The 16,452-nt window shown below is 40.3% G+C and overlaps 1 protein-coding gene across 6 annotated transcripts in view; it reads right to left on the bottom strand.

The window, feature by feature from the left end:
- Positions 1 to 536: 536 nt before the first annotated feature.
- The window catches only part of ulk4 (unc-51 like kinase 4), a 96,758-nt gene continuing 80,842 nt past the window's right edge, over positions 537 to 16,452 (bottom strand). For all 6 annotated transcript variants that reach the window (XM_025061682.1, XM_025061681.1, XM_025061680.1 and 3 more), the window contains 5 exons: positions 15,420 to 15,583; positions 13,370 to 13,471; positions 10,136 to 10,330; positions 4,069 to 4,157; positions 537 to 934 (listed from right to left, as the gene is read on the bottom strand). In XM_025061682.1, the coding sequence (XP_024917450.1) occupies positions 874 to 934; positions 4,069 to 4,157; positions 10,136 to 10,330; positions 13,370 to 13,471; positions 15,420 to 15,583 (611 nt within the window). In that variant the 3' untranslated portion in view covers positions 537 to 873. The remainder of the gene's footprint in view (positions 935 to 4,068; positions 4,158 to 10,135; positions 10,331 to 13,369; positions 13,472 to 15,419; positions 15,584 to 16,452) is intronic.

The following is a 16,452-nucleotide window of genomic DNA, read 5'->3' as shown; positions in this document are numbered from 1 at the left end:
GGTGTCTCAACACTGCAGGGAGAGACATGCTCATTATTGTGTTAAACCAAGAAAATTCCAATTAAATGTTAAATGTCCATAAATCAGTCACTTACCCGGATATTAAGTACCTAAGAAATGATGTATTTTCATGGATCATAACAGCTGAGTTTTAACGAGGTCAACTTCAGACATGGTCAAGCCTAGACATTTGGGTCTAATATTATTTATGTACTGGTGAATACTGCAGACATTGGTGCAATTTTAAACTGTCCAAACTGTGGTCCCTCAGTGGCGTCTGATTACCAGCAGCATCAGTTTGTAACAGAAACAGGAGAAAAGTTGGCAGTAAGAACAGTGTTCTAGCTGCTCTCTAATGCTGACCAGAGCTGTCCAGACAAATCCACAGGTCAAAGCTGGGTCTCTGGGACAGTGGGACTGGGACACCGGAGCTACAGTATAATGTTTTGTACTGACAGAGACTGGATCGCTTTTTAATTTAACCCTTAAATTATGGCAGTGACAGGCTTCAACACTGTTATTTAAACCCTTAAATTATGGCAGTGACAGGCTATCGTTCAACACTGTTATTTATTCTATTGGTTATAGAGATGAGATGAATGGATGGTCAGAACTTCAGGATCAACATCATACAGTGTTAAACCATTGATATTCAGGTCAGCTTTTAACACTGACACTGATTTTATATAAATGTCAAAAGGCAGGTAATACAAGAACAAACATTAACTCCATAGTGAATTTAGAAGCTGCTGATATGAATGTCAATGTAATACAAAATGAGATTCAGAATATTAAAGAAAGTTTACTTGACTTGTGGTGGTAACTATTTACACAGGGTAGACTGATGTCATCTGGTTTGAAGAGTCACGGAATCTACAGTCTAGAAATCTCCATGACGATTTCAGTAGCCAGTTGAATAACATCTGCATTAAACCTGTTGTGAAAAGAACAAAAATAATATTTTCACTTTTTCGCTGTGTTTCTTGGTGACAGAATAAAAAATTTCAACAAGTGCTAGCACTTCTTTATAAAGTCAGGAGCGGCAGACAAGAATGTGAAGGTGGTGCAGGACGTTTTTAAGTGCAGTCAAAGTGACTAATGGGAAGTTAACGCAGTCACTGCAGCAGCTGGGTGGAGACTGGGTGTGGTTAATATTAACTACTCTGTCTGTGGTGTTGTGAGAAACTCGCCTTAGAAAATGTCAATAAAAAGGATCAGGCTCATTTCTTTTAGAATGCCGTAGGAGATCGGTGCAGAGGCGTGTCTATGCGGACTCAGCTGCTGAGTGGATTAAATGAAGAAAGTCTCTGCTCAGAGCTGCACTTACTGAAGTGACTCTCAGTCTGATTAGAGCTGCTGCTTTTTTCTTCTTTTTTTTACATTGCAGCTCCAGTTAAAGATTTACAGTTCATATAAGAAACATAACATACAAATATTCCTGACGCCACTCGGTCCACTATGAGGTTTCTACCTCTTTTCTCTGATTTAAAAAAAAAAAACATTCTTATCTAGTCCCTGCCTCACAGGAGCAGTGAACTCACTCCTGCTCCCTGTGGCTAATGACAACATAAATAACTGCCCTAAAAGCTGCGGAAATCCTTGGAAGACTATAGAAACTGGAAAAACAAATGGCAGAACCCACTCCAGAGTTTTGCTAACATCCCCCAGCTACAGCCGAGTGGACAGCGCCTGTGGACCAGGAGGAAGATGAGACCGGGCTTGTTATTGATTTTGGTATATTTATGATTAAGAATCCGGCGAGAAGCTACAGGCTGCAAAATGACTCACAGCTAAGACCTGATCTACTGAGGCACGGAAATAAAGTGCTACGGTCCGTACCCACATCTGCACCCCCACTGAAGGAGGTTGTTTTGGGTTTTGGTTGTTGTTGTTTTTTTTGCTTTCCAAACATCAAAAATAATCCATACATACAATTATGAGTTATATTAAATAACACATCATTAGAAATGACTAAATTTAACTGTTCCTGAACATCCTGATAGCAAGTGGTTTAGAAATGCTAACTAATCTGCTAACATACAGTCCTAGGGATTTATTTTAACAACAGATCTGTCCTCTGACATTTTTCCTGATGGCTCTGTGTTTGACTTCAACAACTCAGACAATGACCTGAGGGCCAGGTTTTGGGCCTCACCCATCCTCACCCCTCCCCCTTCACCACACTCCATCACTCTTGTTTTTTTTTTCTTTTTTGGAAAAAAGCATTCCTCAGGTTGCCATGGTAAAGTCAGAATGACGTCACCTCAGCTCGGACCTTCCTGCTCTACTTCGTCTCCTCGCTCCGCTCCACCTCCTCATTCCCTCAATTAAAACCCATCCTCAAATAACGCCCCCCCCCCACCACCTCCGTTACTCTCCCCGTAACTCCTCTCATCTCCTGCCCTTTCTCCGACAAACCTCTGCTCCCCCCTCCTCCCCTCCCTCTCCTACTACTAAACCAGTGGGAGTGTGCCAGTCTGTGCTACTTCAAAGCCGGAGCAGATCTATGCTTTCATCTGCCTGAGAGGAAGAGGAGAGAGGGGAAAGAGGAGAAGAGGAGGAGAGGGGGAGAGGGGGAGGAAAAGCAAGGGAGCAAGAAGAGCAGGAGAGAAAGAGAGGGGGAGACGGAAGTGAAGGAAATAAGGAAAATTGAGAGTGGGAGTGGTGTAGAGTGACAAAGGGAGAAGAAAGGAGCCAAGGGGAGAAAAGAGGGCGAGGGAGAGAGAGGGAGAGAGGGGGAGAGAGGAGGACAACAATACACCTTTATTACTGATCTGACAGGTTGTGTGGATGAGAAGGCAACTGTTTGTGTGTAAGCTTATACCCCAACTCTCTGCATGCTTGTGTGTGTGTGTGTGTGAGACTGAGAGGACACTCGTCTCGTACATCAAAAGATCAAACAGAACACGGCCGGTCGTGATGGAGACCATACCCTTGGCACAAAGAGGGAAAACACATTTGTTCCTGATGCTCATGAAAGACATCAAGATGCAGACATACAGGTGTGTGTGTGTGTGTGTGTTTCTGCATTGTAGTCAGTATCACTTACCAAGTCCCAACCAAGTAATACACACACAAAATCTTACAGTTTGTTTGATTGATTTGTTTGTTTTTTTGGAATTATCGCAAAATGAGAAAACCAAAAAATTCTGTTCACCTCCATGTCTATTACTAATAATTATAAAATCACATTTTTTGTTAAGTTATCTTAGGACGATAATCATTTGGTCCATACGCTGCAGACAACTGTAAAAAACAAAAAACCTCCGTGGTGGATAAAAACGGTAAAGTACTGTAAATGTTCTAGTAGAGCAAAAAAAAAAAAAAAAAAACATACAGGAAGCAGGGTCTTTAATTTAGATTCTAAGCTTCTGTTCCACACACTGTGCAGTTTTTTAAGTCTTTTTTTTTTTGTTTCTGTTTGTGAGCCATTAAGTTGATACTCTTGTCTTGTCACATCCTTCAAATGAAGGACTGGAAAAAAGAGGTGAAAACTCACAGGCGCGTTCACACATGCATGGAAATAATTTGATGAGGGACACAGGAGACAAAGAGCAGCTAAAGCCAGAATGATTGGTTCCTGGTCGACACACACACACACACACTATGAATTGCAGCTGTACAGACAGACTCAGAGCCACAGATGAACTCTGACCTCGTCATTGTTAAATGGTTTGGACCTGGTTTGGATGAAGTGAACATCATTACACTTTGAACATCACGTATATGGTTTAGGTTTTGTAAAAACTTCACTTGGACCTAATGAACACTGCAGTCAATTCACTTCACCTTACAAGATGGCGCCGTCCTAGTGGCAGCCTGTTGTAGTACACCTGCGTGTACCTGTTCCCCCCCCCCTCCTCCTTGATGACACTCACTATCACCACCTACAGTAATCCTAAACTGAACTGTAATCTGACTTTTTCTAATCCTAATCCAAACTAAATGTAGAGTCTCACTGGCAAAATGTCCACACGAGGACAACGTGTCATTTCCAGTTCTAAAATCAAACGTCCCCACAACTATAGCTGCACACACACACACATGCACACACACACACACACCTACCTGTTGCTGAGGGAAATATCCTGCAGCTGACTGGTCAACTCCACCCCTTCAGGACATTTCAGCCAATCACCTGCGTCTGCAGTTTGTACCTTGAAAAAGACAAAAGAAAACGCATTAAAGGAGAATAAAAATGAACACAGCGGTGACAGAGTTTCATCAAGACAAGTTGAACAAAATGGGAGCCAATTAAAACTCAACACCAGCAAGCACTGTTGAGGACTCACACGTGAAACTTCTGTTCTTTTGGAAACCTAGGTTATTAATAACTATTATAACAATCCTAGACTTGTGACCATTCACAGAATTCTAATGTTCAGTTCCAATACCAGCGCATTTTCTCTTCATTTATTTCTTCTGTTTAAGAATTGGATTTATTTTTTTTCAAATGCACATGGATTTTTCACTGCTTTTATAAATGGGGTTATTTTCAGAACTCTTGCATTTTAATGTCTCGTGTTGCCATCTTTGTCGTGTTCTGATTTGGTCTCGTACCTGCACAAAATTCTACATCTGGTTCTAGTTCTAATTCTCTGACGACCTTCGTGACCCTGTGTGTAGGTGATGTTGTTTCTGATCCTCTGAAATACAAAGTCAGGCGGTGGTTGAAGGACGAGGGTCGAGAGCTGAGCTGCCAGAAAATAAAAAAATAGAAACGATCCTTTGGTTCCTGCACCATCAGGAGCCACGTGTTGATCCACATTGTCATGTGATAGCGTGTTAACAGGACTTGGATTCACATACACAACAACAGTGAATGTCATGCTGCTTAGGTCATGTGACATCACAGCTGTGTGTCGGACTTCCTGTGTCCTAAATCTTATACATCCTCATTAATCATTTTGATCTGTGACTTTTTTTTCTTGTGTGCCTTCAAACATCTTTTCCTCCTCGGGCTCTTCCGTCTCCGTCTCTCTGTTCTCTCTCTGGTCCAATTCCTGTCCCGACACGTTTGTTGAAACTATGACGTCGAGCCAACGCAGCAGGATGAAAGTTGTCTCTGTGTACAGTGACGTTTTCTGGTCCAGGTGCAGAATGTTTCAAAGGAATATTAGATCATTTCCAAAGCAGACGGGGACTTTTACTATTCAGCTGACTTTTTTCTTTGTTATTATCTATATTCAGTTGAACTCAAAGCCATTTTTGGCCAAAAGGAAAATTTCTTTAAGCTTTAAGAAACCTGAACTTCTATTATTTTTACCCCTAACTTTGAGGTTGCTTTTAGAATAAGGCATTTGTTTGCTGCCTTTAGCTAACACTGAGCTCGTCAACAGGAGAATGAGGGGAAATTTAACCAAATGTATTCATTTCTCACCCCAGAAAACCAAGGTCATCTGAACCAGGTCAAACGTCTATGTTTAAGGAGGTTTTACTTATTCAACTGTTTCAAAACTGTTGTTTAATTTCAACAGTATACAACATTGTTTCCCAAAGACTGGGTCGCGACCCTGAGGTGGGTCGCAAGAGATTTTTTTTTGGGGTCGTCTTGCATGTTTCCCAGGAGGTCATCGTCTTGCATCATGTTTCCCAGGAGGTTGCGAAGGTGTGTGACTTTTAAATATCTGAAAAAATATATATATACAAAATGAAAAACATTTGATTGTGAATGTGATTTAATTTTTTTTTTATTGATTGTGAATGTGATTTAATTTAAAAAAATTTGATTGTGAATGTGATTTAATTTAAATGACAATAAATATAAAATATAAAATACAATAAGAACTGTTTCAAGCTACATAACAAAATGAGTGGATGCCAATGTGTGTGTTTGTGTGTGTGTGTGTGTGTGTGTGTGCGCCCACAGTACTCTCTCTTTGATCTACGCTGACATCATCAACACTGTCACTCTGGTGACACAGCACGCTTGTTACCAGGCAACTGAGGTTAGAAGACGGTGATGCTCACTTCACATCCGTGACAGACACACCTTGATTTTGTGAAAATGACTCAAAGTCGGACAAATGAGCATCAGTTCTGTCAGAGCCACTGATGTCGTGACACCAGATCAGCAGAGAGCGAAGAGAGAGACACGTGAAGACAAAGACCACCGGCGTGTGTGTGACTGAGTGACGCAGCGACGGTTCCAACAACAACAACAACAACAACAACGCGTCAGGACACGTCTCCTCAGGTGTTTCCAACAGCTTCAACTTCCACAATGAACAATTTGGAAATTCGATCAGGCACGGCAGTAATAAAAGTGAAATAAAATCTTTCCAGACAAGTTTCTAAAACTAATAGAACATTTGAAATTAAGATTTTTAGTCTTTAGACGACACAAAGAACAGTTTGTGACCTGGTGAGGAAGGAATTCTCCAGAATCCACGAACCAAAAACAAAACTGTTGCCTGTTCCTATTTGCAGTCGACACCAATGAATGATCCTGTTATTACTAATATTATATGTAGACCTAATTTTGACAAAAAAAAAAAAAAAAACAACAGCTGTCAAAATACCATCTAAACAAAGAACCACAGAAAAGTTTAGTTGTTTGAAATTTCAGTCATTTCTTCAGGTGTGCCGCAAATAGTCGTTTCAACATGAGTTTTTCAAACGCCAAAATCTATCTGTTTATTTTATTTGATCTACTCTACCTGGGGTATGTTGTATAAACTCCATCCCATGTCTAACATGTATATCTCAAACGTTTCTATGCTCTCCCCTTAAAAGTCACACATTTCAAAACCAGAATAAAAGCTAATTAGTCATTCGCGTTAAACCAACCAGTAATGCGTCTGTTCTCAGCTGGAATCTGGAACAGGTCACAGTAATTGGACACACACTGCGACATTTTGGAGAAAACACCACGAAATGTTTGTGGAAATGAGGAAGGTTCTCCAAGGAACAGTGTGAGATTAACAAGCGGTGTGACAGGACGACGTCAGCAAACCGCCACCGCCCGCGGCGGCAGCGGCGGCGGCAGCAGCAGCAGCAGCAGCAGCAGCAGCAGCAGCAGCAGCTACACTGTGCTCCTCCTCATGGATTATATGTGACACAGTTTATCCAAAAATACTACAGTAACGTGTATTATATTTGCTGGACAAGGTAACGTGATCGTCAGGGACGTCACTGAGCCTGACTGAATACAACATGAATATATAACAACAACAATAACAACAACAACAGCAATAACATTATTATTATTAATAATAATACATATCCAATAAATCTGTTTTATAACCCCGTCCTATGACCCCCCCCCAGACCCCCTCTCACCCCTCAAGTCTTTCCAAATGGCAACTGTAAAATAATATGTTGATTTTTTTTTTTTTTTTTTAATTCAGACAATTGTGATTCTTTCTGCCTCATTCGTCCCTTTTCAATTTTCCAAGCTATTAGTGGGATCTTTGATTGAGATTAGCCGAGGCCCGGAAATCAATGAAAGATAATTAAAAAAAGCCTTTGTTGAAGGGCAGGCACTTGTTTCTCTGCCTCTCACTGTGTGTGTGTGTGTCTGAAGGAGAATGTGTGAGTCATTGTGGGGGGTTTTTTTCGAGTGGAAAGAAGTGTGTGCTGTCTCCTGCTGCACACACACACAGACACAGACTGGCTCATTGACAATGAGATTTGAGAAAACTCAATTTGGTAAACGCAGAGAATATGATTGATTTAATTTTTTTTTTCCCTTTCTGTAAAAGTTTAGCAACCAGACTCTAGTGGAAACAGTGTGAGACGAGAGAACAACACTGCAGAGGGTGAGGGGGGAAAAAAAAACTTTGACATTCAAACTTAGAGCTCTGAGAGAGAGAGAGAGAGGGAGAGAGAGAGAGAGGCTCAGGGTGAAGAGGAGAGGGAGTGAAAGAGAGAGAGAGAGTTCACATCTCCATGTTACTGTGTCTGTTAGCTTAGCAGGTAATGAGGGAGCTTGCACATGAGGACAAATTTGTAACAGCACAGAGAGGAAGAGGTAAAGTCTGTGAGCTGATGTGTGACAGAGGAAGTGTGTGTGTGTGTGTGTGTGTGTGATTGGATGTAATTAGTGAGAGAAATCACAAAATAAACACACGTGTACACACACAGGCACAGAGTCAGAGTCCTGACTGCAGGTAGCTCCCAGGCACAGCCCTCAGTCAGATGGTGTGATGTCAGAATGACAGCTGACCTTGTGTACCACACACACACACACACACACACACACACAAACTATTTTATGACCCTCCGGCAAAAGAAAGATATTAGGAATGTACTTTACATAATTCATGGTGGTCTGCAGTAAAATCAGCCAATTTATTTTGAAACTTGGACATGTTGACTTTCAGACGGATTTTTTCGTCGGACTCCTCACTCCAACAATGCTTGGCTTCAACTCCGTCCAAACGCCGGAGCCGCTTCTGTACGCTCCTGCAAAGCCCTGGGTTTTTACTCTCCGGTTACATTTTTTGGCGTCCACTATTGACCGGGTTTCCTTTAAATAAATAATTTCCAAACAATCGGGCTTGACATCTTGAGGCTGGTTAACACTGGGCGACTAAAAATTCTAGTTTATGGTCAGAGAAGAAAACAAGTACGGAGTGCAGTCTCCTGGCGTCGGTGTCAAAGTGAACCGCGTACTTTCCCAGATGGTGCAGAAAGTGTTTCCTGAATGTTGGCACTGATAGTAAATCTTTTACTGCAAATTCATCCAATATGAATTTATTTCCTTGGGAAGCCGAGCTACAGAACGCAGACCAAACTTTCAGGGATTATTTCCTTGGGAAGCCGAGCTACAGAATGCAGACCAAACTTTACAACAGTGGTTTTTCTGATGCCATATGTGTCTGGTCCTCAGACTGGACTGGCAGTATGTTTACAGCTGATATAAAACCTCAACAAAAGCCATTTTAAAATGTGGGTTTTTGGATTTAATAAACAAAGTTTGTAAATGTTCAGATTACAGTGGTGTTTCATGTGTAAATGATACACCTCCAATGTTGTTTCAAGTTGTTTTTTATGCCAATATTTCACGTGTTTTCTGTCATGATCTATGTCAGATTCACTGATATTTTAAAACACCTCATTCTCTCTGTCTTTACAAGAACAGTTCTAAAAGAACAATACCAACGACGCCACCACCAGGTTTCACAGGAGGAAGACTGTTCTTCTTCTTAAATCTTTAAAATATATAGCAAAGGATAAAACTCTTAAAATCTTTCTGCCAATATTTTCATTCCAAACAAAGATCCAAATGATTTTATAAAAGGTAAAGAGTGCAGCAGTACACCTGCAATAACCACCTGAAATAATATATTTTTTAGAGTCAGATTAATTGAACACGTGCCTTTGGTTTAAACCCTGTGTTTTCAGGGCTTCGTCAGGTCAATCACTCTGTTTTGCTCTCTGTTGTTGAATCTTTCTTGACAACGGTCAACATTATTATTGTTGTTGCCCACCTCACCTTAAAGAACTGACGAAACCAAAGTTCCCCCGTAAAAAAAACCATCCACCGCGTGCCTCCCGTTGGCACTTCGTTGCCGCTCATCTTTCAGGACAGGAAACCGCTTCCTTGTCTTTTCTCGTTAAAGTTTGTTGTCACCGTTACCGGGTTCAGTCGATTCTATTTATAACGTTTGGGAAACAGACTTCTCACTTCATCTTCACTCGCTGCAGTACATGCTGAGAGTCAGCGTCTCTGCCCTGTACTACAACATATTTGGAGTATCAGACAAAATTTGGACAGACACTCAGACAGTGACAGGCTGATATAAACCTACACGCTGTCTCCCCCTCCTCCCCCTCCCCTCCCTGCGTCTCCCTCTCTCTCTGTCTCTCACCTTCTCTCTCCCTCCTTCTGTCAGTCATGTTCTGCTGAAACTATACTCTATTTTCAGAACACGCAACGCAGAAAGGCCTACACACTGTCTGTGTGTGTGTGTGTGTGTGTGTGAATATCCTGGGCCTCATCATATGTTCATTGTCAAGAGGCAGCACTTATTATTTCAACATCTTATTTCAATCAAACATGTTGGGCTGACCAGTACAGACAGGTGGCCCACACACTGTATAAATATACATGTGTGTGTGTGTGTGTGTGTGTGTGTGTTTCACACATGTCCATGCCTCTGCCTCGGTGTGTGTCGCTGCACTCACTCACCAATCGTCCGATGATCCTCAGGGTCGTGCGCTGTGCGCGGGTGGACCGCGTGCGCGTGGTCGTCCGCAGCGCGTGTGAGAAACTTTTCAGGCAGGAAGGCGACAGTGGACCGTGACCTTGACCCCCGTACAGCTGGACCAGCAGGGACAGACACTGGAGAGACTCCTCCCACACCTCCTGGTCATCAGTGAGGAGCTGCAGACGAAGACAAGGCCTCAGTCGAAAAGTCCTGAGAAATATCGGTATACATACATACATACATATAATATATGTATATATATATGTATTCCTGTATTATCTTAAAATACAGATATTGAAATTTTGTAGATATGAAAATACTTCAAGCAGAATCTACTGATTGATATATTCTATGAAACCATATATATGTATATATATATTCTATGAAACCATATATATGTATATATATATTCTATGAAACCATATATATGTATATATATATTCTATGAAACCATATATATGTATATATATATTCTATGAAACCATATATGTATATATATATATATTCTATGAAACATATATATATGTATATATGTATTCTATGAAACCATATATATATATGTACATATATATACTATGAAACCATATATATGTATATATATATATTCTATGAAACCATATATATGTATATATATATATTCTATGAAACCATATATATGTATATATATATATTCTATGAAACCATATATATATATATGTGTATGTATATATATATGGTTTCATAGAATTAACCAATCAGAAGATTCTGCTCGAAGTATTTTCATATTTACAAAATTTCAATATCTGTATTTTAAGATAATACAGGAATGCGTTACAAATACTACGGCTGTTGACTGCTCTTGATAGAGTACTGACAAATACTTCAAGTTCCTGTTCAACACTCACGGCCGTGAACATTCCAACGGCCTCAGTATTATTTCATTCACACTGACACTTCTGCTCTGTGGATCCTATAATACTCAGAGGGTCAAAGGGGATAAGCAGAGGCCAGGGGTGTGTCGGCCTCCTTCTTAACCCTCTCAACACCCAGGCATGTGTACACACATACACACACACACTCACTCACACACACAGAAGCAGACCCAATGTGTCAAGTATAAGTAAAAGCTCCATTGTGCCCCCTGAGACCCCCTCTACTCCTCCCACCTACCATTCTTTCCCCCATTCTTCTTTATGTTCAGAACTTCCCACAATGCTTCACTGCTCCCTCTCGTCTACTTTTCTTAAATGCAATCTCTTTTAACGAAGAGGAAAGTGATTAGAGATGAGGAAAATATTTTCTTTTTTTTTTTACCAGAAACTTTACTATAAAGACTTTTAAACGCTGTATATCTGAACTGAACACATCTTTACTGAAGCAAAGTAAATTAAATACAGAAACAAAAAAATCTTTAACAAAATAAAAAAGTCAAACTCATTAAGAGTTTTTATTCAGTCTTTAACTTTTAGTTAAATAGTTATATTTCCAGATACATTTTAATGTCAGAAGAAAAACTGAATTTTAACAAATACAATACAATTTTTTTTTCTTCTCACATGTTTTTAAGTTGCTGATACATCACACACTTTGCTTGGTAAACAATTAGGTCTTTTCATCAGGTTTTCCAGCACTGATTAAAATAAAAACCTGAGGAAATACTTCAGAGGAAACTTAATTATCTAGTGTGAGGTCATTTCTCTTTTTCCCGTGTTTACTTTTACCAGCGAGCCGATTTAGTGACTCATTTTGATAAGTTTCGTGGAGCATGGTATTATTCTGAATCAAATAAATTGGCCAAAGTAAGTGAGAAAAAGAAGAAAAGGAAGAAATGGAAGGAAATTAAACAGAACGCACATTCATAAACGACTAAATCTAATTTAACGATAAGTTGTTAGTCTAAGATCTTTGGTGAGAAGGGATTTACTCAAGTCATTCAATCCTCAGTAGTGTGTGTTGTTCCAGCAGGTGGGTGTGATAATATTTCCACATTTGTCTCAGATCTTATCTTTTCTTCCACTTTACAGATCGTATCCTGCTCCATTTAAGTGCTTAACTGCATCAGACCCTTTTTTATGCAGAATTATGGGATTAATATTTATACCAAGTGCAGAAACATTGTTTTTTTTTTGTTATCAGCTTTATGGAAATGCCAGGTTAGGTACTCGCCAGGTCTTGCCTACAATTAAATCAAAAACCTTAATCAAATTCTCCATCAGAGTATTTATAAAGCATTTAGCATCTCAAAGTGATCCACACCCACGCGCCGCAACACAGGAGGAGAGCAATGAAACAGAAGACAGAAGCAGGCGGAATTTCACAAGTGATTTTCCATCTTAAGTTAAAAAGAGAAAAAAAAACTGAAATGGGAAATCAGGGCTAAGATAATTGATGATGTAATTAGGTTAATGGATTAACAAATGGTTAGATTACAGTAAAAACTCAGGTAAGGATTAACAAAAGAGTTTAGAATTGAGAATGTGTTAGAAAGAAGCAAAACAAAACAGAAATTGAGAAATGCATTCATTCTAAGAAAGGTTTGATGTTTATGAGAATGTGTTAGAAAGAAGCAAAACATAAAGAATGATAAAACAGAAATTGAGAAATGCATTCAAGCAGAAAGGTTTGATGTTTGTTTAAAAGATTAAAAGTAAAACAGGAGAGCTCTGTTTGAGTACTGTAAATACTCAGATTTAGTATTACTCTGTTGTAGTAACAAACACTGTTCATGTACGCACTGATACTCAGATTTAGTATTACTCTGTTGTGTACGCACTGCACACACATACTGTTTATTAAAATAAATAAACATTACTGTGATGATACGGAGGTAAATCAGTGTTTTTCTTCACAGGATTTTTATTTAAATAAATACATGGGTTTAATGCTAACAACGAATCAAAACTGTAAGATTTAAACTACATTATTACTAACACACATATATATACATATACTGTATATATATATATATATTTATTGTATACAGCCTATCTCCATCTTTGCATGAGCATTTGTATTACTTACTTGCATCATACATCCTGAGTTATTCAACTTTCCTCTGTGTAAAACTTAGCTTTAGACAACTTGGAAAAACACAAGTTGATCGGCATGTTTTCTCCCATTTTTATTTATATTTTTATTTTTTTTTTATATCCCTGTTTCACTTCTTCTGCAGAGCAGACACACACACACACACTCACTCATTGACAACACACAGGCTGGAGGAGTGTTGGTCTCACCATGTGAATGAGGTGTGTGCTGAGTTGGCTCAGGGGTCTGTTGGCTAGGAGCACTTTCTCTGCTGCCTCCATCTCCTCTGCTGGACAAGATAGCCTCTGGCTCTACACACACACAGAAACACACACACACACAGACACACACACACACACCTTAAATCATTTATAGAGATTTGACAGTCAATAATGATGGATCCAGAGACCTGCCAAGACAGATTCTGACAGCCTGAGACAGACACACAGAGACACACTGATAGACTCACTATGGGAGGAAGTCGTTTTCCCTCCATATGATGAGTTACTTCTGAGTTACTGTAACCGTTCTTTAGGAACACACGTGCTGTGAACGTCACACACACTCGGCAGTGTAATTTAACTTCCTGTCTCTAAATTGAAGATTTAAAAAAAACACCCCACGCTGAGAGCAGCCTTTTATATTTTGATTTAACTTCCTGTGTTCTCCACTACGTAAACCACAGGCCCCAGTGTGTCTTCATGCACAGTAGCTCTACCTGTGTGAGATTTCAGAGGCTGTGCTGTCCAGAATCAAGAGGCAGTCCAGCGCTCTGCTCTGACCGCCGACCACGGCCTTTTCTGCTGCACTCTGCTCCTTTCTAGTGTTCCTGCTCCTCCTTCAGTTCAGTTCATGTCCACGGTTGAACTTCAGGCCAACCAGCAGTGGAATGAGATTAATACTGGCAGACAGTTTCTCTGTCTGCCAAAGTTACTTGTGCTTTGTTTCCTCCCCTCTTTCTCATTGCCTTTTTTCCCCCCAAAAGCATATATAAACTCTCTCTCTCTCTTGTTTCCTCCCCTCTTTCTCATTGCCTTATTTTTTTCCAAAAGCATATATAAACTCTCTCTGTCTCTCTCCCCCGTTCTCTCTCTCTCTGTCTTTCTTGACAAACACAGTAACTGTTGGGGGGGGGAGTGATCTCGTCACGTCCTCTCCTTATCAGACCTTATTACCCAAATGAATTTGGTTTAGGCAGAAGTTTTCTTTTTAATGAGCTTTGCATTTCTTGCAGAATTGATTTCCGCTGCACATTCAGCGCGCTCCCTCTTCCATCTCGGTCTGACTCTCCATCCTTCCCCTCTCCCTCTTCTGTCCTTCTCTCTATCACTCAGGGTTTTTTTTTCTTCTTCCCCTGCCTCCCCTTTAGCCCCCTTTCCCAGTTGAAGCATTAATATGTATGTTTTGGGTTGGGGTGCACACTATGGGGAGATTGGGGCTGGTGTGTGTGTGTGTGTGTGTGTATATGTGAGCATATGTGAGTGTGTGTGTCTGTGTGTAGGGAGGCAGGCTGAGGACAAAGCCAGTGGTGATAATGAGGCCGCAGGGACATTGCCAGACAGGCCCCTGAACGCACGCCTCTGAGTATGAGTATGTGTGTGTGTAAGTGCATGCTCCTGTGTGTGAGTGTGTGTGTGTGTGCGCACACGTGTCCCAGTAACTTGGGACCTTATCCGCTTTCTCCTGTGTCCAGAACTTCAATATCGCAGTGGCTTACACCTGCTGGCCTCCACAGAACACATCAATGGTCACACACGCACAGACAAACCCACAGGGCACACACTCATTCACACACACACACATTCACACACACACAGGCGCTCTCAGGGACATGATACAAGGACAGTGTGTGGTGAGAGAGGGTTTTTGCCTTGTAACTGAGTTGTGAGTCTGAGCTCAGCAGAGATGAAACTTATAAATGTTGGTGAATCAATGTTGGAAAGACACAGGACTGAGAACATTCCTCTCACAGTCACCAATAATAAAAAGAAATAGATGCAAACACAGGGGGCGCTGTTGCAGCTCAACGGGACTTCTGTGCAAAAACTTTTAAATGTGCGTTAGCGAGATGTTTATTCGACTCTGACTTGAGGGCATAATTGTCAACATTTACACAATTTCTATATTGATATTGAATTGATCAATTTAAAGGAATCATAAATAATGTGGTGACAGCAACTAATTAATAATTTAATGTGAAAGCAGAAATTAATTTCCCACTCAATATCTGTAGGGGGTGCCGTAAACAACCAGAAATACCTTCAGTGCAGAGCGGACGATAACAGATGTTCGCTTTAGAACGTTGTGAAGCAGTTCCAGAACAGCTGGTAAGACGAGCTGGTCGGTCTTCCTCACGTGACCGTCTCCACTCTGGTGGGTCACCACAGCCTCAGACAGGGTCTTCACGACCACCTCCATAAGGCCTGTGCAGTGGACAAGAGGCAAATGGAGAGGTGGGTCTGACTGATTGGCTGGAAAATGTGGAAAAATAATTAACTATATGCAATATATATATATATATATATATATATATCTTAACAGCCCATGCTTTTGGGCTGTTATTTCATTAAAATGAGCATCCAATTAGCAAAGAAGAAAAACTCAAGCAGCCGGTTTCTCCATGGTTATTATAAAATTTTGAAATCAGCTCTGCACACATTTCTTAATTAATGAGCTAAAATATCATTAACAGTGTTCAAGTGAAGCCAATAGGAAAACAAAACTCTTTTACTTTCTCTGCCACATGTATGTCAGGCTGTAAAAAAAAACAAAAAAACAATCTGAGTCTGTTTGACTGTCAGAAACCGCAGCCTCTGGTTGGACGGCTTAAAGGAGGATGGATAGACTCTGTGAGATGAGAGTTCACTCCTGAATCAGTCCATTAGCATTTCACTGTCACTCATTTACCCAGCAGAAAAACTGACGCTGTGTATGACTTTTCACGACTCAAAACTGAACTTCTTTACAGCTGATTTATTTCATCCTTGTTGTATTATCAACCACATCTGATGAACACTTGTGGATGCGCTCTTTCATCCAAAAAACAAAAAACAAAAAACAATGTCACGTAAATGATTTTAAAAGCATGTAGCCTTTAGTGAAGCCATGAATAAATATAGCCTCGAAGTGAAAACTCATGTTCTTTCCTCCATTCAATTTTAAAGTGACACAAAAAAATCCTGTTTTTCGCTGGTGTATCTGTCTAGTTGGACTCTGGGGAGACCCTGGGGGTTTTGGTCATTTAAATTACATCTGCAAAGAGATTAAACCTGCTAAACTGACCTGATATGTG

This window comes from Cynoglossus semilaevis, chromosome 13 (genome assembly GCF_000523025.1).
Source record: "Cynoglossus semilaevis isolate Cse_v1.0 chromosome 13, Cse_v1.0, whole genome shotgun sequence".
In the NCBI taxonomy this organism is placed as follows: domain Eukaryota; kingdom Metazoa; phylum Chordata; class Actinopteri; order Pleuronectiformes; family Cynoglossidae; genus Cynoglossus; species Cynoglossus semilaevis.
Note: the sequence above shows the minus strand (reverse complement) of the source record. Positions and strands in the feature narration are given on the sequence as shown.